The sequence below is a fragment of the Notechis scutatus genome, chromosome Z (assembly GCF_049901735.1).
Source record: "Notechis scutatus isolate UNSWTSFEM ecotype Mainland chromosome Z, rNotScu1.2, whole genome shotgun sequence".
In the NCBI taxonomy this organism is placed as follows: Eukaryota; Metazoa; Chordata; class Lepidosauria; order Squamata; family Elapidae; genus Notechis; species Notechis scutatus.
Window position 1 is genome coordinate 92,518,691 of NC_142025.1, and position 22,844 is coordinate 92,541,534.

Consider the following 22,844-nt stretch of genomic DNA (forward strand, 5'->3'; position numbering starts at 1 on the left):
GAATTCCCTCATTGCATTCACAGACATACACATCCTTCTCAATTTGTCTTCCAACTCATCTTTCTCTTTTTCAATCCCTTCAGCTAACTCCAGAGACCTCTTCAAAGCCTCTTTCCTTCCTCCAAACAACACATCCACAAACCATCTCTCTCCTTCCTACTTCCATTTCCTTCCTTCATCTTTATCATCAAATCTACTTGCAATAAACAATCTTAGCTTCCCACTCTTGTCTTCTCAAGTACATCAGAAATTGTGGAAAAGCAGAACAATAGAGTAGCAAGACATTATTTACATAGTATTGACACATAGTAGAGTTTTAGCAAAAGATTCCATTAATCAATAATGAGTTTTGTGTTAAGTTGAGACATAAGATCACGGCCCCACAGGTTGAACAGACACAACAGAGAAGTTATAAAAGACAGTTAAATGATTTGTTCTAAGATGGAACACACTGAGAATAAGAATGAAAAATCTGTGGGGTCCTTGAAGAATTTTGTTAAAAGACAAAGAAGGTTGAGAAGGACCTTTCTCATGATGGGATAACCCCCTGCCCCCATCTGAATCTCATCCTGTGGAGTACGGGATGGCTCCCTGACAAAGAAGATGGTCCAGGGTAACAGCTTGAGGAATGCCAGCTGTTGCAACAGATTGAACTGCTAAGCGATAGTCATTGTGCCAAGCAGCAAGTTGAGAAGATGTCAGAGAAAAGAATCCTTTAATCAGTGCCTTCTGAAAGGTATTACGAACAGGCAAGGAGGCAGGAGAATCAGTGGAGTTGATAGGGTTAACATCAGGAATGTGAGGTGGGTTGTAGGGAGGAGGGGGAGGAGGGGAAGAAGTGTCAGGATAAGGAGATGGTAAGGAAGAATTTGTATCAAAATGAGCTGCAAGAGGCTTGGAAGTTTTTAAATTAGAAGAAGGGGAATCAGAGGAAACAGGAGAAAAAGAATTTTCAGGAAGACTAGAAGATGGATAAACAATTGTTATAGCAGCCATTATTGTTCTCCAAGAGATAAGTATATCCATGGGAGCTCTGGGAATTTCATGTAAATATTTTCCTAATTTTTCCCATTGAGAATGGCTAAGAGTTCCAGCAGATGGATAGGCTGGACAGTGTGCCTCAATATAAATTATAAATTTATTTAAAGATTTCTTGAAATTGGGTACACAGTTGTACCATTAATTTTCTGAAAGGAATTAGCCTTCTTCACTAGACTATAAAGTTCGTCCCTGTGCCCTGACGAAACTTGAGAAAGTGAGGAGCCCATTACTTACGATTCGTGCAGAAACCTATGCCAGGTGCGTAGCAATGGGAGTGAAGGAGATGCACCTCTAGCCAGAAGTCACACCTTGGAACTTGAAAATCGAAGAGATCCCGGACAAATCAAGGGATCCCGGACGAGCCCCCAGCTGTCGCGTTGAGCGACCGGTCTGTTGTTTCGATCTTCTGGTTGATTGCTGAATTCCTCTCAGAAAGGGACCCTCGCAAGGGTGAGATACAGAGAAGCCCTCGCAAGGGCGAAGTTTGGCAAAAGCAGGACCCTATCCAGGGTGAGTTTGAGCAGCGGAACCCTAGCCAGGGTGATTGAGGGACTCTCGCAAGAGTGATTGCAAAGCTAAAAGAAAAAGAACACAAGACGAAGATATCTTTAGGTGAGACAGCGCATTGCCTGGGGCAGATGGAATTGTCCCATTTGAGCCTAAGACAGATGGGATTGTTCAGGCTGCCAGCTTGCTCTACGCTGTCCTCTTTTATTTGTGCTGATTCAAAGAAGGGGGGTGAGGGATTTCAGAAAGACAAAGAAGTTACAAACTTTATCTTTGAGTCCAGGCTTACATGATACAAGTAACGAACTTTCTGACCGAATACACATCTTTTATCTGACACAGACCTCTGTGTTAATCTTATCAACTTAGCTTCTTCCTGTCAGTTATTTTCCTGTCAGTTTAGTGAACTTTGCTCTGAGAGGTATACGTGCTGAGCAGGATTTGTCTTATGGAAAAATACTGAGACAGAATAGCCACAGTATTCAGCTTTGTTCGGGTATTTTCCCATGTCATTGTAGTTGTGCTTTTAAAGTTGTAGCAACGTTTCGGCAGAATCTCATCTGCCATCATCAGGCTTCTGTATTCTGTACACACATATATACATACATAGACATAATACATATACATATATACATATATACATATATACATATATATATATATATATATATATATATATATACATATATATATACATATATATATATATACATATACATATACATATACATATACATATACATATACATACATACATACATACATACATACATACATACATACATACATATATATATATATATATATATATATATATATATATATATATATATATTTGTTTTCTTAAGTTTTCGCGGGTACTTACATGTATGGTATTCAGCTTTGTTCGGGTATTTTCCCACGTCATTGTAGTTGTGCTTTTAAAGTTGTAGCAACCTTTCGGCAGAATCTCATCTGCCATCCTCAGGCTTGTGTATTGGGTTCTTTTTAATCTTGTGTGTCAGGCTTAGTGTGTATGTATGTATGTATGTATGTGTGTATATACACACACACACACACACACAGATATATATATGATGGCAGATGAGATTCTGCCGAAACGTTGCTACAACTTTAAAAGCACAACTACAATGACGTGGGAAAATACCCGAACAAAGCTGAATACCATGCATGTAAGTACCCGCGAAAACTTAAGAAAACAAATATATATATATATATATATATATATATATATGTATGTATGTATGTATGTATGTATGTATGTATGGCCTTCAGCTTTGTTCGGGTATTTTCCCACGTCATTATAGTTGTGCTTTTAAATATATATATATATACATACACACATACACACATACACACACACACACACACACACTAAGCCTGACACACAAGATTAAAAAGAACCCAATACACAAGCCTGAGGATGGCAGATGAGATTCTGCCGAAACGGTGCTATAATAAAAGCACAAATATTAAGACGTGGGAAAATACCTGAAGAAACCTAAATAGCATACATATAAATACCCACAAAAACATAAGAAAACAAATATAATTACAAGTTGCCTGGAGTCATTAACTAAGGCAGCTATAAAAATTGAATGAATGAATAAATGGATGAATGAGTGAGCACTAGCTACCAAAGTTTCCAAATTCTTCTAAAAATGCAAATGTTTGCATTGACAGGAGATGGCGCCAGCAGTCAGTATGACCCAGGGGTGCCATATACCCTTAAGTCATTATTGACACAACCCTGTACCCCCATCTATAAAACTCACTGAGAATAAAATTGGATTAAAAAAAAAGAATGTACTCTCTACATTTGAATTTATGTACCCCAGAGCTTCTCAAGTATATGGGGCTACAGCTGCTTACAGACTTGCATAGGAAAGTAAGAGCGAAATCCATGAGTTTTCACAAATACATATTTATTTAAGCAAGCCTGATTAGATTTTGAAAAATTGTGACACTCTCTAAATTGATGGTGATTCACAAAGGTTAGTAATCCATACTTCACGAAGCCCTGCTTTGTGAAATAAGGCATAATGTAATTGTAACAAATATTTCTGTGGATGAAATTAAATGCTGGAAAATAATTTCAATACACTACTGCTGTCAAGTGTGTGAAATCCAGATGACAGCTAGATGACCGCAAAGACAGGTAATTTAGAACTTGTGTTGCCATCTAATCTATAAATATTATGTTATTGTATCATATCATATCATATCTTATTATATATCATTGTGTTATATATAATTTACACACACACATAATGAGGATAATATATTATTATTCATGCATATATTCTTTTGAGACTTGTAAGGTAGTTGCATTTTTTCTTTTCTTGCATCCTAAATCAATGCTTTACCAAACTTTATTTTCAATCTGCTTTACAATTGAGTGAAAATAGATTTACATTCACAATTATTTTATTCTAAAAAGCTTCACTTTTCAAAAAAGCTTTATTTTTGAAAGCTGACTTTTCATTCAGCTCTTTACTACCTTTTTTTTAAAAAAAATTTGCTCTTTCCTGGATCAACTGAATTGGCTAACTATAATACCTCCATCCCCACTTCAATTAGGAATTTCATCAAGAGATTCCATTGTGTCATTTTCATCACTTGTTAAAAATTCATTGTATACTTATGTTTCTGATGCAATGAAATATATAGCATTGACAAGAAATAACAGATGGGGTTGCTTAATGGGATAACAGATGGGATTGTGCAAAGGGATTGCTAAAACTATCTGTAAACGATTAATAAGACAGAAAAGTTAAGTTGCCATACTTTTCCAGATTATTAAAATGGATTATTAATTTTACTGTTTATATTTTCCCCTGGGCCCAAAGGCAGCATGGACAAAATTTTTATCTTCAGAATAATTCTGCAGTAATTTAAATATGCAAGCAACTTTGTGGCTAAGTCTGGGCTTAAGTCAAGATGGCAATACTTAGTTAACCTTGGCTAAACTAGCAATAGCTAAACAGAGTTAAAACTTGGGTGGAAGACCACTAGGGAACTGATAGGTATGTTGGGAATTGTAATCTACTGCAGCTGGAAAATTCCAAATTGTGCTAGATTAGATACAGTAGACAACTGAGTACTATATCACGCTGCTTATCTCCATTGATCTCCATCCTGTTACTTGTTACTTCAATAACATACTGTATATGTATGCTTGCCACAAAATGTATCACTGTAACAGCAATAGGCTTCGTGGAATTTTTTTCACTTCCTTGCCAATGTACAGCTTGTTGCTGACATAGTTTTCTAGGTTAATTCTTAGATGTTTTCCTCATTTCCCCCTTTTTCGCAGGCTCTGATGATGCCCGAAGAAGCCTCACTTCCTAGCAGAACTTGTTTTCACAAGACAGGGCAGGGTGGGGGTGCGCATGAGCCAACTCCTGACAAGTTGAAACTGGAAGTCAGAAGGACTATTACCAAGAAAATTGCATCACCTAAAAGCTTGCTCATCACTGCATATGCAGTGTATCTATTCAATCTAGGGTTATGGATGGGGGATAAGAACAGAGAAGGGATGCATTGGGAGTTTTTCTGGAATGTTTCCTGCTCACCTGTTGGCTTCTGCATGAACACTACATTTTGCCACTACAATGTTCAAGTTAGATGTAGTAAGTTCTGAATAACTTATTTCCAACATTCTATTGGACTAGAAAGATCAACAAGATAAGGAAATATATAAAGTATGACTTCCTGAACTCTTTCCACCCATTTATAAACAGTGTTGTAAGAAGTGTTCACATTTCTTTATTACAGTGAAGAAAATGTGAACACTTCTTATGGCCGCTATTTATAAATGGTTGAAAAGAGATCAAGTAGATCAAGTAGTGTATTGTGCCTGTGAAAAGGATCTAAGGCGAATGGATGAATGTGTTGGATTTTTGTGCATATGAATTTCTTCTTCCTCCATTTTTCTCAAAGTTACTGTACATCTGGGTATGTATGTACACGTATACTTGAAATGCATATGAAAAATATATGCCCTGATGAAATGCTTTCTAGAATAATGGAGGAATTGGTTGAAGATTTTAATTAACTCTGAGGTACCTTGGGGAAGTGCCAATGGACTCTTCCTTCTCTTAAAGAAGGAAAAAGAGGCTCTTACAATATTAGGCCAGTAAGCCTAACATTCCCAGAAAGATGTTAAAACAGGAAATAAAGCAGACCATTTGTAAGCATATTGAAGACAATGCTGTGATTAGTAAAAAACAGTATTACTCTGTCAAAATTAGATTGCATACAAAATCTCATCTCTTTTAATGATTGGTGAATGCAATGCTGTGGGTGACTTCTCTTCTGATTTTAGCAAAGCATTTGATAAAGTTCCACATGACATTTTGATTTGGATGGCACTGAGGTAAAATAGATCCATAACAGGTTGGCTTATCACAATTAATTACTCTACCTTGTCTTGAAAAACAATAGTGAGGTTCTTTAAGAATCTGTATTCTAATCAGTATTATTCAATATTTTTATAGAAAACCTGGATGATAGGATTGATAGCTGCTTGTATTTTGGTCCTCATCAAGATGACAGAAAACAATTTCTGTCTAACCTTTGGAAGATGTGAGTGAGTTGAATAAGATGCCCTTTAACATTTTATTAGCAAAATGTGAGATAGTAATAATAAAATATTAAATTTGTATGCTACCTGACTCTCAATCAGCCTGGGCAGCTTATTACATTTGGAGATTAAAAAAAAGAAGGATGGGGAAATTATGACTTAGAAACACTGTATCTGAGAAGGGTTTGAGTGTGGACATTGACCAGTGATCACAATGATCATGTGAACATTGACACCACACGGTCACCTGATCAAGATCCACTTTGCAACTGACTCATACTTACAATGGTTGCAGCATTCCATGATTATAAATTGCTCCAGCTCCTACTGCTTTTCCTCCCAAGGAGCCTAGTTATGGAGTATGTAGTCCTGGAGATCTTATACTCCTTAGTGCGTATTCACCTGCATTCCATAGCACATACACACCTGTCTGGATGCTTCATGCAACGGCATGGTGGCCACTAACACATCATTCTGCACACAGCAGTTATCACCCTCAACCAGACCCTATTGGGTGGGGAATTCTGGAAGTCAAAGATTGCACAGCTTAAAGTTGACAAAGTTGAAAAACGCTTCCTTACAATATTAAAGATGAACTTCCTGTAGTATACAGGAATTGGAACAACAGTAACTGGGACCAGAATTTTCATCACTAAGCCATGCAGTCCTAAAACACTATGTCACATGGCTGCATCACTTAATGGCAATCCCAGCACTCCTGATTTTTATTGTTAAGCAAGGATTACAGGTCCTTAAGCAAGTCCCAGGTGAGACACAATGCAAGACATGGCACAAACACAATGGGGCTGTGCAAGTGACTTATCAGAGCAATTAGCAGCCTTCCTTGATGGTTTCTCCATTGGCTTTGCTTGTGAAAAGCTGTCAGGGAAGGTTGCAAATGGTGACTGTGGAATGCTACAATCATCAAGTGCCAAGCTTGTAATTGTAGGATTGCTGGGATGACTGGAAATCATAACTACTACTTGTTAAGACCCATGGGAGCACAGTGGTTAGAATGTAAGTATTGCAGGCTACTTCTGCTGACCTGCCGTCTGCCTACAATTTGGCAGTTCGAATCTCACCAGGCTCAAGGTTGACTCAGTCTTTCATCCTTCTGAAGTCAGTAAAATGAGAACGCAAATTGTGGCGGGCAATATGCTGACTCTGTAAACCACTTAGAGAAGGCTGTAAAGCACTGTGAAGCAGTATATCCCCCCCCCCCCACTGCAACTCTGAATGATTTCTAAGAATAATAACTAAAAAGATCTACTTGTATAACTATATATAGTCTTCGACTTACAAACATTTGTTTAGCAACCATTTCAAGATGCAATGGCATAGTAGCCCTAAGGTCGTATGATACAAATTTGGGCACTTGGCAGGCAGAACATATTTACGACTGTTGCAGTGTCCTGGGTTCACATGTTCACTATTTGCAAACTTCCCAGCCAGCTTCAATGGGGGAAACCAGATTTGCTTAAGAACTGAAGCGATTTGCTTAACTGTGGCAAAAATAAGTTATAAAATCAGGTATGACTCACTTAACAACCAACCTGCTTAGCAATGGAAATTATCGTCCCAATTGTGATAATAATTCTAGGATTATCTGTAATATTCATGTTGAGGGAACCATCAGGCCTCAAATATATTTCTACATTTTTGTAAGCCTAAGCTGCAAAATTATATATCAGTGGCAACTTGAAATTTGAGTCTACAAGGCACATTTGTTCAAAATGTTAAATAAACTGTATCACAGAACATCAAATCAAGCAGTTTGTTATATAAACTTCTCATTTATCTTTCCAAAAGAACTAGCTCTTTTTCTTACTCCAATGTTTGAAAACCAACAAATAGATGCCAATTCCTAAATTAACTGATAAAAGAAAGACATATTGGGAAATAAAAAGGCTGGCTTTACTTCAATGTAGCTAATAAGGCCCTCACTTCTGAATAAGTGGTTCCACTGCTGTTTCCATTAAAACGTTCTTCCCAAAATTAATTTAAATCTCTCTTCCTGTAACTAAAATCCATTATTTATATCAAGGACTCTGAAACATGAAAGAACAGGTCTCAATTTCTTCTACATGACTTCCTGGTATTAAAAGAGTGTTAACATATTTTCCCAACATGTTTTCTTAAGACAAACCAGACTTAGTTCGGTCAATCTTAATTTCTTAGTATCTGATTGACCTCATTACCCTTCCCTGAATCTCTTCCAATTTCCAATCCTTCTTAATATGAGATGCTCAGAATCGAACATAATGTTTGAGTGTGTGGTCTGACCAAAGCAGAATGATTACTTCTCATTACATGAAAATTATTATTATACCGGAGAATTGCATCTTGCCTTCATAGACATGATGAAGAATTTAAAATGAAGATAAATGGAGATTTGTTGAAAAGAAGAAAGAGATGGATGATACTTACAGAACAACTAAATTAAAAGTAAAGACTCTTTACTCTTAATTCTTACTGATTTCATGGATATGTCCAAGTAGCTTTCTTGGTTAAAGGAAGTGCCACTGCATTTTTAAAGATTTTTTTCCCCAATTTCTCAATTTAACCTGTGGTCCAGGAATTCCCCAATGAATTCTTGTTGAGCAGGCTTGACCTTGCTTGACTTTGAAACTTGAACCTTACTAAAATACAAGCAGAAAACCATTTGAAAGTTCACCAGTTAGTATAAAAAAAATTAAAAATAAAACAAAAAACATCGTACACAAAATGGAAGAAATAAAGAGGAAAAAAAGAGATAAGGAGGAAACAGTGCATTTTCAGCTTGTATTTTTTGTTAGGAAGATGATTACTACATATTTTACAACTTTTATTCAATATTACTAATTTCTGAGAATAAATATGAGGAGCTGTGAACACTCAAAAAAGCACTCCATTACTTAAATTAATTCTTATCATTATTCCTACTCCTATCTAGCTGCTACACTTTGCTTTTTTTGCCCACTATTAAGGTTTTGAGTGTTTTGTTGTACAATTTAAATACATTAAATGAAATATTGCAGCACTTTAATTCACTGAATAAATTAAGGTCATTGTTCATTCAAGTTAGGAAGAATTTTCTTCAATTCACCATTAAGATCCAACTTCACCCAATTACCCTTCAACCATGAACAGTAAGATTGCGCTCTTTAGCAATGGAAGATTTAAATTTCTGATTGGGCTGTTGTATACACTTTGTGCGTGTATGTGCATGTTTGTGTGTCATGACGTGTGTCATGTTTATGGATTTATGTGCTTTGTACTTTGTTTTAACCTAAGTAATGGAGATGGGAATTGTCACTTGGTCTATTCTGGTTAGTTTATTACCTTTGTACAATTAATCAATGCAAAGCCTTCAAGATTATTGCAGATATCAGCCTTCGCCAACCCTCTATCACTTAATGTGGGGCAGAATACTTCTTTCAAGAATGCTACTATATAGGAAAGAGGGAGGGAGGGAGAAACAGTATTTGGAAGTTTGGTGTCTATTTATACTTACCAAGTCTTAAAGAGTGGCTATGCAAATGTGGCTTTAATCACATCTTAAACATCCCAATATCTTTGATTAACCAACACAACTGTCAATCAACTGTTGCATTTCTGGTTGCAGTACTGCTTAATATATAACCATTCCATTCATCTTTCAAAAGCCATCCAACTCCAGGAAGTTGCACTAGTCAAGTATTAGACTGATCATCTAATTTTTAAATATTTCATTCACAAGAAACCTGAAGGAAGATGCAAGTAAGCATTTTTCATTACAGTCTAATTGCTGTCTTATGTCAGCCTGAGTATATTCCTTAGGCACAGCTCCAGTCCCAAAGCTGTCATTGATGCCCAACCACGACTTCCTTCTGCAACTAAACAGGAAGGAAGCTCAACTCATGGCCCAAGAGCAGCGTGTTCTTCCTAGATCCAAAGCTAACCAGGTCAAAGACTATCCTTTGCATCAAGTTCAAACCACAATTCTTTTAAATTTCCTCATTTGGATTGGATCAGCAGTATTCCTCTTCAGGGATTGGTCAACTTTTTCTTGTGAATTGGCCACTGCCTAGTTGTCTCCTGCCGGCCTGCTTGCTGTAGCAAATATGATGATCTCATGCACCAATCAAATATGTACAATCTGACTGGAAACTCTGCAGCACTTATGTAATACTTATGTGAATTCAATTCACGAATTGAATTGCAGTGGGGTTGCGTGTTGGAGGACTACATTCAGGAGGTATGATGATACCCACTTCTTGCATACATAGAAAATAAAATTGGACAATACTATTACAACAATCATGTCTCATTTGTGGGTTCAGAATCCTGAAATAAGATTTTTCTACTAAGGTGGGTTGGAGAACAGAATGCACAAGCCACGGGTTTATTATAGGACCAACAAAAATGTCCTGTATGTATAGAAGAGTGTGTGTGTGCAGGATTAGAAATACACCAGAATTCTACAATGCATCAGACTAGTGGTAGTAAAAAAAAACCAGAGATGAAGCAGAGAAGTAAGAAGAAGAAATACCTAAGTCAGGTATTATGACTACCAGACCTACTGTGTATTTTAAAGTCAGCTTCAAAACAGAGACTGAAATACAATCATCACTAGGAAGATGTTGGAGCTGTCAGATTATACCTAATTTGCTGGGGTGGGGGAAGGAAAAGGAGCAGCTGAGCATCAGCTCATTCTACAAACATGAAGGCTGGCTGCTATCTCAGATCATCATCAGAGGAAGCAGACAGGCTCCAGGCAGACAGCAGAAGTGAAAAGAACATGGCATGTACAGTATTCGCAAAGCTGGAGATTCTTTTTATATGGTGTACTTGGCAGCAAAAAAGTCAATTAATAAAAACCCTAATACATGTTATCTATAGTTATCACAGCTGCAAAATGACAACTTATAACTACGGCGGAATGAAACCGAGCAAGGTCCTAGGTAGAATGGGACAACTCATTGTGGCCAACTTGCTGTGGGACAACTTGCTGCAGAATTGGGGTGTGCGTGTGTGTGTGTGTCTTGCTTTAGGTTTGAACCTTTTCAAGTTAGAAGTCCCTGAGGCTCAGGTGAGCTCTGCACTCCACGTGGATTGAAGGGCTGCTGGGATTCTATGCTCTGGCTCACCCCTGCCACAAGGACTTCTAATTTTAGAAGGTTCAAACCCAAAGCAAGTCAAGGCCCACTGCAATTCTCCTGCAGCAAGTTGTCCTAGAACTAGGCCTATGCGCTTTCTGCACAAAGTGTCACATAACAGACTATCCTTGACCGCAAGAGGGGGTTATGATTCAATGTGAGCAATCCTGCATACTTTTATTAGCACCTGTCTGTTTTTTGTGATAGAATTCTTAAGATGATATCTTGAATAGACACTTCTTATTGGATCAAGACAATCACTTTTAGATGCAGTGTCTTACTAGTAAATAATTATTTTAACCAATGTATTTTTTTAAAAAGTATAGTATTCCTTGCTTGCCAAAGAAATTTAAAAAAAATACACGAGGTATGTTGTGTTGCTCATGATTGTCATGTTTAAAATGAGCTAATACCTTCAGAAATTTCCAAATTATATTGGGATTTGAGATTTTTTTTTCAAGCTAGATCAAAAATTTAAAACTGTAATAAAATTTAATATTGAAGTACCCTGTTTCTCCAACAATACGGCCTCCCCCAATAGGAAGTCCCAGCATGTTTTATAGGCATGAAATGAAATTAAGCCCCTCCCCCCAAATTAAGGCCTATATTAAAACATGAAAAATGGGGGGGAATGGTGGGGGGGCTTGCCATTAGGAAGTACTTTTGTTGCACACCTGGATATGGTGCTGCCTGCGTTGACCCCGATACGAAGTGCCCCACCAACACCGAGGTCAACATCCAAGCCGTCGCCGCCCGCCCACCCAAAGATGCAAGTGGGGGGAATTAAGTCACCCCCGAAAAGACGGCCTAGCCATTTTTTCAGGGCACAAAAAAAAATAAGACCCAGCCTTATTATATGAGAAACACGGTATATTATTACAAGTTTTGTATCATTTTAAATTAGAAAATCATTCTGTTGTTATGCAAATTCTACAAAAAGAAAGAAATTGATAATACTGGGAATTATGCTATTTACATACAAGTTCTTATTTTGAATCAAGTATTCTGTTTGGTAAATCTTATGAGAGGACATGGAGTTGTGTGCTTTGTTCAAGCAATATATGTGGCTTATATGTGTGTGTGTGTGTGTGTGTGTGTCAGAGGTGGTATTCAGCAGGTTCTGACCAGTTCTGGAGAACCCGTACTGGAAATTTTGAGTAGTTTGGAAAACTGGCAAATACCACCTCTGACTGGAGATTTTACAGTATCCTTCCTCTGCCACGCCCACCAAGCCACGCCCACAGAACCAGTAGTACAAAAATTTGAATCCCACCACTGGCGTGTGTGTGTTCCGCAGAATCAATTCGCAGAATTGACTCATCAATTCACCAATTCATTAAACTTTGTATCTGGCATACAAAGTAAGCAAATTCAGCAGCTTTGTGTTTTAAACATAATTCTACAATAGTCCTCGACTTACAATTAAGCCCAACATTTCTATTAATAAGTGAGACAGTTGTTGAGTGAGTTTAGGCCCATTTTGTGACCTTTCTTGCAGTTGATAAGTGAATTACTGTAGCTGTTTGTCACACAGTTGTTAAGTGAATCTATTGACTTCCCCAGAGTTTGCATGTCAGAAAGTCGAAAAAAACATGACCCCAGGACATTGCAACTATCATGAGAGTCGGTTGCCAAGCATCTGAATTTGGATCATGTGATTTTTATGGGGAAGTTACAACACTTGTCAATATGAAAAACAGTCACTTTTTTCAGTGCTGTTGTAACTTCAAACAGACACTAAATGAACTGTTGCAAGTTGAAGACTATTTATATTTAAGAAAAAGCAGAAAGAGGTTATTCTTTAGCATTATAAAACAATTCAGATTTGCAAGAGCTATAAAAATACGAAAGTTGGCAGAAAGAAAAGAATGATAACCTACTAAATTCAGGTCTTTTTCAAAAACAAATATATTAGTGATTTTTTTTTAAAAAAAAAACTTTTGATAAAGATCTATGCAATTTTTTGAATATGCAACTGTTTTTTGAAACCAATAATAATTTGTCAACTTAAAAATTTTATATCACCAATATCTTATTCCAGTCATGTTGATCAAGAATGCAGATCCTTTTGGGCATTTGAGAATAGGAGGAAAATGTTGCTTATAAAATAAGGCAAATCAAAATAATTTTTATTTTACTCTACAAATATTAATGAACAACTTAAGAGAGGTGTCACTGGCACTGTGGGTGATGCTATTTGAAAGCAAAACAAAGTCCAATACTTGGAGTAGCAATCCGGGCAAGTTCCTGTTGGGTAGTTCTGGATTGCACTTCGAAGCTAAACTTGGTAATGCGCTTCATCGTTACCTCTTAGAAGTGTAGCTCCTGCTTCTGTGGAACAGCTTTGAAAAAGAGTTTTTCTCCATTGTTTCCTGTCTCTTGTAATTTTGCCTCTGGCCTTGGTAAGGTAATAGGAGGATCATAAGGCAGAAATGGCTTGGGCAGCCACTCGACGGCCCAGAGGCAAGCTGAGATCTGTGATGGCCAGTACGATTTTAGGGCTGGACATATTTGATGCTTTCACCAATTCCGAGACCTGGCCAGGAATAACAAATTAATCAGTTGACCAAAGGCATACAGTAGCAAAAGGCCCCTTTCAAGTAGCCCACATCTCTCTGAAGAATCAATCTGTAAAAACTAAAACACTTATCTATAAGTAATGTTGAATTCCTTATGTCATGCTCTGGAAATGTATTTATGTGTACTGAATAATGCATATGTGAATATTTATTATCTTGGACCAATATCATAGAAACATAGGTATTAATAATTAAAATAAGCTGTTACTTATTAAAAATATTAAAGAGAACTTTGTGTGAATTTTTAAAAGAAAATGGTACGAATTTCCTGATCTGGTTTTTTTCTTGCTTTTTGCTTAGTCTGAGTTTTATATGCCCCATACTGCATATTATTCAGAGTTTTATGGCTGATAAAGAGGAAGGTAGAAATTATAGATGTGAGTAAGAGTGAAGAGCCTACGTGAGTTAAGTTTTACTAGTGAAACCTATTTCTAATCATGAAGATTATGAGAGCATCTTTCTAGCAAAGCTCCTTATTCTGGCAATTAGCTAGGACCCATCTCAATATTTTTTTTTGTGTGTGGGGGAATTATATTTGCATCCTCAGTGTGTATGAGCATGCTGTTTATACCTTATAGGGCTAGAGCATGCTGAGTGCAAGACAACCTCAGATATTAGTTTGCATAGAAAAACACAGTCTTCCATGAGATAAAACTGGGGCTTGGCTCTGTCTATGAAGCATTTTTCCTCAAAATAAAGAAATGATTGTACTCCTCCCTTAATTGATTTTATAAGATACTGGGTTTGTTTGACGTTTTTTTTAAGTGTTTAGATTCAAGAAGTAGTTATAAATATTTATAATATTTCCATACAACCTCTAGTAATAACAAAAGATGTATATAGATAAGATATGCTATTTTTTATTTTCTTGCATTTTTAACATCTACAAAAGTAATACATTTCATTTTCTAACATCTCAAGATCATGAATTTTATTCTGCAACTTACTGCATGTTTATCCCCAAAATAATACTCTGCAATGGACCTAGTTTCAGGTAACACACAAATGATCCCCGCTTAAAACATTCCAATTGCTTTCAATATTATTTTCTGCCAGCTTACTCCCTCTCGTGTCAGAAAAATCAAACAGCATGCAAAGAAGACATTCTTACAATTTGCAAAATGCTGAAAATTTGCAAAATAGCGATGGCTGGTGCCTTAGCAGCCCATGTCCCCAATAACAATGAAATCCAGAAGAAATCGCTTTGGAAGTGATACTTTAAGATAGGATTCAAAAACACAAAAAGCTATAATGCAAATTTAGGAAGTAACTGTGCTTGAAAAAAACATCCCATCCTCACCAGAGGATTGTAGTCTGGATGGAAGTAGCAGAGAATCTGAATGGTTATTATTGAAAAAAAAATATTGAATGGGAGGCTATTTACAAAGGGCATGCTACAAAGGGCACCATTAAGAATCCCCGCTCAAGGAAAGTTTGAAGAACAATGGGCATCTTGCCTAATAAAAAATGGAATTGGCTTACCATGGTGAAAGGCATAAACTGTAAGATGCTGCCACGGCTTCCCTGTTCCAAGCAATCCACACATTCCTCCATGAACCACTGCACAAACTGGGTATGTGTTCCAGCTGTCTTGGCTCCCAAGATGGAGGAGATCAGCAAGAAGAGGTTGGCTGGGGAGTAGAATGCATATGAGAAAATAAATAATAATTGTCCTTGGGTGACCTACACAGCAGCAGATAACCCTACGAGGCACCTAAGTCAGGATAAATGTTCAACTTTTCTTGAGCCAAGCTTGATTTTTGGTAATTACAAATACATTTGTGGTTTGCCACTGCGTCCTTAGGTATTTCTAATTCCGTTTAGCTTTTTTGTGATCAACTAAGGGGGCTAGGAGTTGCCACCTGCTGGGTTAGTAATTCCATATTGTTTTCAAAAAATTACAACTGGTGTGAAACCACAACAATGAATTTGATGTAGAATTCAGATTTAAAATAGCTTTCTTGGATCACCGTTCTATCTCACAAAGTATAAGTTTGTGCACACTTATTCAGAAATAAGTCAGTGAAACGTATTTCTTTAACAACTCTGCTTACACGCAGTTACTTGACATCCATTACATTGAAGAGTTTCTTTTATTTATTCTTTCTTTGGCATGAATGCTATATTAAGACACCAGTTCAAAATGTTAGGCGCTAGGATTTTTCAATTCAGACACAAGGTTTTACATACTTTTCAGAAGTAATAGCTTGCAAAGAAAAGATAGTAAAATTTATCTTAGTTTATTGTGGTAAAGCAGTCATCCCTCATTTTTTTTAGTTTGGAGGATGGTGGACTGAACAATGAGACTTAATTTTTTTTATCGGTAAAAGCAAAGCTGCAGCGATTTTCATTCTAAGTACTGTATATTTGAATTTCTAAAAATGCCATTCTGATGAATCTAAAGCTAAATTTTTATTAAATTAAAAGTTTCGTTCTTTACCCCATTTTAGTTTTGTCCTCTCCAAATAACGATTGGTTTGTATTACTGCTTTTTAAACATCTTGTGATGTTTAACAGTATAAAATATTTTTCTTTCACTATTTAAAACTCTGTAAATCACTCATTGAACTTTTGAGACTTCAGCTTTTATCACTGATTCCAGAATTCAGACAAAAATATGAACAAAATACATGCTTGCATTTCAAACTCAAAGAGGCTTTCTAAAACAATAGTTAGACTTTAATTCCATTGTTATAACAAGAAAGCAGTACCAGCTCTACATTTCTGCATGCCCTATAACAAGGGTGAATGGAGGGCTGTAGAACTGACTGGTTAGGATAAGTGGATACTTTTTGTTAACACCCCAAAGCATACGGTATAGGAACCCCTTGTCCTTGACTTCTAGCAACAAAAAATTCTGCTGACCAGCACAGCTTGCCATGTGATTTGGAAAACTATGCGCAGTATTGATTCTCATCTCAGTAATTATGAAGAAGATACCACAAAATTCTTTGCTGCACTTTTGCCATGGAATAACTACCGTGTTTCTCACATAATAAGGCTGGGCCTTATTTTTTTTTGAGCCCCGAAAAAACGGCTAGGCCGTCTTTTCGGGGGGGTGACTTAATTCCCCCCCTTGCATCCTCACCAACAGCCGCTCCTAATGGGCGATCATGGCCAAGCACAGAGAGCTCCCTACTCCCACCTTTGCTGCAGACACCTTTGGCACCCGCCACTGTTGCTTTCCCTTCTGCCCATTCCGCCGCCACGTTTGGAGCTGCCGCTTCCGTGATTGGAATGCCGCCGCCATTTGGAGCTCCAAACGCGGAAGTGGCAGCTCTAAACATGACGGCGGGCGATCTTTTTATTTTGGTCCGTGCGAAGTTCAAAGCGAGCAAGAGAGGGAGACTGCGATGCTTCCATCCGAGATGGCAACCTCACTAGTGGATCACAACGTGGCTGGAAGCCCGAATCGGCGGGATACGATGGCCATCTTTTTGGAGCGAGAGGAAAGGGAGAGAAGAGTTGCGGCGTAATTTGCAGGAGGAAGTGGGTGTACCCCAAGGCAGGGAGCCCAAGGAAGAAGGGCTGGTAGGCAACGGAGAGCGTCCCGTAGCTCGGAAGCAGCCTAGAGATGCGCCCGGGAAGAGGCGCAGATGCTGCCTTGTAGTCCCCAAGCCAACTGCGTGCGCTGCCTTTAGTTATGTGCGCTCCGCGCTTTGGGCATCTCCGTGTGTTCGCGACCCTGTCCTTTCCACCTGGCGCCCTTGCTGCTTTCTGGCTCTTTAGCAAGGCATCGCGGTCTCTCTCTCATGCTCGCTCTGAACTTCGCATGACCAAAATAAAAAGATCGCCCACCGTCATGTTTGGAGCTTCCGCATTTGGAGCTTCTGCTGCCGTTTGGAGCTCCAAACAGCGGCAGTGCTCCAAACACGAAGCCGGTTGCTAAAGAGCCAGAAAGCAGCAAGGGCGCCAGGTGGAAAGGACAGGGTCGCGATCACACGGAGATGCCCAAAGCACGGAGCGCACATAACTAAAGGCGGCGCACGCAGTTGGCTTGGGGACTACAAGGCAGCATCTGCGCCTCTTCCCGGGCGCGTCTCTAGGCTGCTTCCGGAGCTACGGACGCTCTCGTTGCCTACCAGCCCTTCTTCCTTGGGCTCCCTGCCGGGGTACACCCACTTCCTCCTGCAAATTACGCCTCGCAACTCTTCTCTCCCTTTCCTCTCGCTCCAAAAAGATGGCCATCGTATCCCGCCGATTCGGGCTTCCAGCCACGTTGTGATCCACTAGTGAGGTTGCCATCTCGGATGGAGGCATCGCAGTCTCCCTCTCTTGCTCGCTTTGAACTTCGCACAGACCAAAATAAAAAGATCGCCCGCCGTCATGTTTGGAGCTGCCACTTCCGCGTTGGAGCTCCAAATGGCGACCGCCTCCAAACACGGAAGCGGCAGCTCCAAACGTGGTGGCATAATGGGCAGAAGGGAAAGCAACAGGGCGGGTGCCAAAGGTGTCTGCAGCAAAGGTGGGAGTAGGGAGCTCTCTGTGCTTGGCCATGATCGCCCATTAGGAGCGGCTGGTGGCGAGGAATTCCGGCCCGCTCGGCGCTCCTAACGGCAAGTCTCCCGCCCTTCCCCCTTATTTTGCATATTTTAAAATAGGCCTAAATGTGGGGAGGGGCTTAATTTGATTTTATGCCCAAAAAACATGCTGGGCCTTCCTATTGGTGGAGGCCGTATTGTTGGAGAAACACGGTAGGTTATTGCTCTGGAAACTACTTCTTTGTTTAATTCCAGGTCGAAATGGCACCTTTCAAACTCTGCTTAATACAATTGGTTGTAATTTTTTTGGCATTGAGATGTCACACAGATTTTGCTGTAGTGCACATGATGCTTTCTTTCCGCTTTTCTGGTTTTGGACTAAAATAAAATATTTGAGATCTCTCTAACTAAGGTCCTATTTAGCCCTGGGCTGCTGGCCAAAGTAAACTTTTGGCCTTTTTGGGAAATTGTATTCCTGACACTTTTAGTAAAAGCTGAAGAACTTACCAAGAACTCTGTTGAGGGGATCGCGCATGCTGACTGTGTGAAGTTGAGAGGCAGAAAGCGAAGTGCTCATTGTGCGGTCTGCTGAAAAGAAGAGAAACAAACCCATTTCCATAACTAGAAACTCACCTAGTAAGACACAGACTAAACAAGGAAGACTTTTTATCAAATCATGGTTAGTCAATGTGATGTCCATATATTTCTACAGACCAATCAGCACTCTGCCAACTTGAATTTTGTTAGATACTTTTAATTGTAATGATATGTTTGGGTGCGTGTGTGTGTGTGTGTGTGTTAGCATCAAGCTTAATCTTTATAAATATCTAAATCACATTAAGACTCATAAGCACTTTAAAAAATGACATGGCTGCAGTGATACAAATCACTTACAGTGGCCAGGAGCATATTAGATGGCATAGTATCTGACAGGAACCCCTTGAGTAGGTTTTTGGAAACTGCAAAAGGCAACCATTTTGTGATAGCACCTACTGCATTCTTTCTAAAGTCTACATGTGCCTATTAATTTCAAGGAGTCAAGGAGATTTACCTAAACAGAATTTCCTAACACTTCCCTTTTTATGGCAATCAGTCATGGAACTTTCAGTGGCCAAAATAGATTGTTGCTGGATTTCTGTTTTATCATTATTAAACAAATTGTAGACTGTCATTCTGAATGTCTGATGGTATTATTCAATCAGTTTTAATATAAAGTATTAAAAAATTTCACAGTATTCCATTGGAACCTTCAGAAGTAAACTTCACCATTAGAGAAACTTATACAGCAAGCTTCATAACAATGGAGATAACAACGCTGATAAATATTTAGGGATTATCAGAAGAATTACTGAGAAGCTGGTACGTGAAACAGTTTAAACAGGTATTATATAAATCAGTCTTTGCCAAACGGTTGTCCTCCAGATATGCCAGATTACAATTCCCAAGACCAACAACGGGCTATGAATTATGAGAATTGTAGCCCAGCAGTTTTAGAAAACACTAGCTTGGGAAAGACCAATATAAATGCAAAATATTATCATGATCATTGTTATGGCTGCTGTATGTTATCAGATGAGTCTAGACAAGGCTACACTAACTGCCTTTTCTGCTATTCCCGTCTGTTGCCTCCTTTTGAAGGAAAACATCTGTTTCCAATCACAGATAATTTTGAAATGGTTCACAATTAAGCTAAGGTGAACCATTTCCACTTAGGCCATTAACTTGGTTGATCAGCTTCAGAGAGTAGACTCTATAACCAAGGGTAAATAGAGTAGACCTATACACTCTATACTCTATAACCAAGAGTAAATGGGAGCGGAGGAGACATGACAGAATTGGAATTAGAAAGGAAGGCAATCTTCTTTTCCAATTCCAATTCTGTCACGGCACACACACCCCCCAACCACCACCCCATTTACTCTTGGTTACAGAGTAAAAAAAGGCTGTTGTCTTTTGTTTTTCCTTATTAAACTACTATCACTATTACAGTAGAGAAGAAAGAGAAATCTTAAACCACTTCAATGAAAGAAAGAATCGGCACATTAAAAACTCCCACATTGCAAAGTTATAGAGGAAAAAGGAAACCACAAGAAAGCATAATGAAATACGAGGAAATTATAAATACTATGACAACAACAAAAATTGGGCAAGATTCCAAGATGATGAACAATCATATCCTTCATCTCTATGAAGCTCTGACTAATGCTGTAAAAGTCTTGCTGTCACAGTAATTTTTCATTTGATCGTCCTTTCCTGGTTTTCTTTTTCTGTAGTGTTCCCTCTTAAGCATTTGGGGAGACAACAAGCAAGCTGAATGAAGCAAGTTCCAGAAAAGATTCCTCACCGTGATTCCACTTACTGGGGCTAGACAGAACACTGGGGTCTTCCTCGTTGGAGCTGAGCAGGCGCATGAGTTTTGATGGCTGAGTATCATCCAGTGGAAAAAGACTGATGTAATCCTAGAAGAGGATGACCCCCCCAATATCAAACTGCAGTTACTGTTAACAAAATGCAAACCAATGCAGGTATTCTGGGCCTTATCCTCCCATTCAAGTATGAGCTTGTAGTACAATTAAGGATTGTTAATTAAGGATGATTCACACACTATATTTTGATACTCCCTTCTTTTGCAATACATGAAGAGAAGTGAGTACGAAGCCAGTAAAAGTATAAGACAGCAAGAAATATATGATAATTAAGAACCCGAGTTGTGGTGCATGAGTCTGATTCAAAGACCACTGCTGTCCTAACACTCCTTCTGCAAATCTATGAACATAATAATACCAACTTACCTTGCAGGACAGAGATAAGTGAAAACTGACCAATGTATAATGGTAATTACGACTCCTAGTTGTTACTAAACTATAACTCATAGTAACCCTAGTCAACATAGCTAATGAAAGACGAGGTTGGGGATGTAGTTCAACAATATCTGAAAAACTATAGTTTTTAAAAGGTACCGTAATTGTCAACTTACCATGATTCATTTAATGACTTTTTAAAGTTAATAGGATCTTGGAAAGAGCAATGGACGGCCTGTAAAGGACTTTCAGCTGTCATAATACATTGCATTTTATCCTCAGCATATCCCTGCATTTTCAGCACTTGGCAACTGGCTTGCATTTATGACCGATTGTGGAGTCTCACAGTCATGTGATGCGATTTTTTTGGACACTTTGATTTAGTTATTTACTGTGTGAATCACTTAATGGCCCTAGGATTCTGATTTATAACCATGATTCATTTAACAATTATCGTAAAAGCAGTAAAAGCAATGGGTCCAGTCACGTAAGTGCCTCAACTCACAACTGCAGTGACTTATGATCAAAATTCCAATTACAATGTGATTGTAAGTCAAAGACTATCTACATATATCAGGACCAAGGATTCTAATACTATAATTATAAGGGCTCTATAATAGTTGGGTTTGATTCTTTTTAAAAAAAAAAAAAAGTTTTATTTAAGTTTTCACAAAGCATACAAATACAAATAAAATATCTTTTTTTTGAGAACAGCGTGGCCCCAGGTTATCATTTCTCCATACATACATAAACTCAATTCATATTTATCTTATACATTCTAATCCATATCTTATAACTATTTTCACAATTTTTTCAATAGCTTTTCCCCTTTCCCCTTTCTTTACTTCCTATAGTCTTATTTTAAATTATCTCATTCTTTTCTTAATTCAATTAGATATCTTTTTCTAATTTTTAAAATCTTTCTAATCAATGTTTTTATACTTTCGTCCTGTCCTGTTTACAATTTCATATTATCTTTTCTCATAAAACAAATTTTCCCCTGTAATTACTAGACTGGAGTGTAACACCTTTGTATCTTTTTTCAAATCTTGTTTAAAAATTTAAGTTACACCTTTACAGTTATAACATTCATTTTCTAACCTCTATTTTATAACACATACCTTTTTTCAATCAAATTCTGTTTCCCTCTCTTCTTCTCCCTCCCCTTTTTATTCCCTTTTCTATCTGATTCTCCCTTCTGTGATCCTCCCTTCTGCTTCTTCCTGATATTATGATTGCTTTTCAAATTACTCTTTTTTTGGTTGTTGCTTCAATGCTTAAGTTTTTAACTCCCTTTCCCCCTTTCCTTTTTTACCCCACTTAAAATTGCTTGGTCATTAAAGATGGCTTCTTCGTTGTCCCGCCCTTCTTGTTCTGCCACCGTTTCTTGTTGTTTTTCATAGTTCAAGATCTCCATTTCTAAAAATTGAAATACGAAGCCAAAAATATCCTCTTCCCTCTTGTGCTTCTTTTTTTGTTCTTTAAGTCTCATTTTTAATTCTTCAAGGAGTGATGCCATTTTAAAAAAATTTAAACAACCCCCAATTGATTTTATTTTGTTTCATTAGGATGCTCCATCCAAAGTTCCAGGAATCATCCAATAATCCAAAACTGTTTCTTGCTTCTTTTCTCACTTTCTCTTTCCAGGGGCTTTGTTATCTTGTAGCAAAGTTTCAGCTACAATGTATCTTTTGCAAGCCTTGTTAAAATTCCACTATCATTTTTTTTTAAGT

The 22,844-nt window shown here is 38.0% G+C and overlaps 1 protein-coding gene across 7 annotated transcripts in view; it reads right to left on the reverse strand.

The window, feature by feature from the left end:
* Nucleotides 1–13,358: 13,358 nt before the first annotated feature.
* Nucleotides 13,359–22,844, reverse strand: part of MED24 (mediator complex subunit 24) — a 106,837-nt gene continuing 97,351 nt past the window's right edge. For 2 of the 7 annotated variants that reach the window (XM_087945060.1, XM_026679696.2), the window contains exons 23-26: nucleotides 20,655–20,769; nucleotides 18,818–18,895; nucleotides 15,312–15,460; nucleotides 13,359–13,786 (exon numbers count right to left, since the gene is read on the reverse strand). In XM_087945060.1, the coding sequence (XP_087801186.1) occupies nucleotides 13,670–13,786; nucleotides 15,312–15,460; nucleotides 18,818–18,895; nucleotides 20,655–20,769 (459 nt within the window). In that variant the 3' untranslated portion in view covers nucleotides 13,359–13,669. Of the gene's footprint in view, nucleotides 13,787–15,311; nucleotides 15,461–18,817; nucleotides 18,899–20,654; nucleotides 20,770–22,844 lie in introns of all 7 variants that reach the window. The other 5 variants (XM_087945061.1, XM_026679697.2, XM_087945059.1 and 2 more) reach the window with 3 other exon arrangements.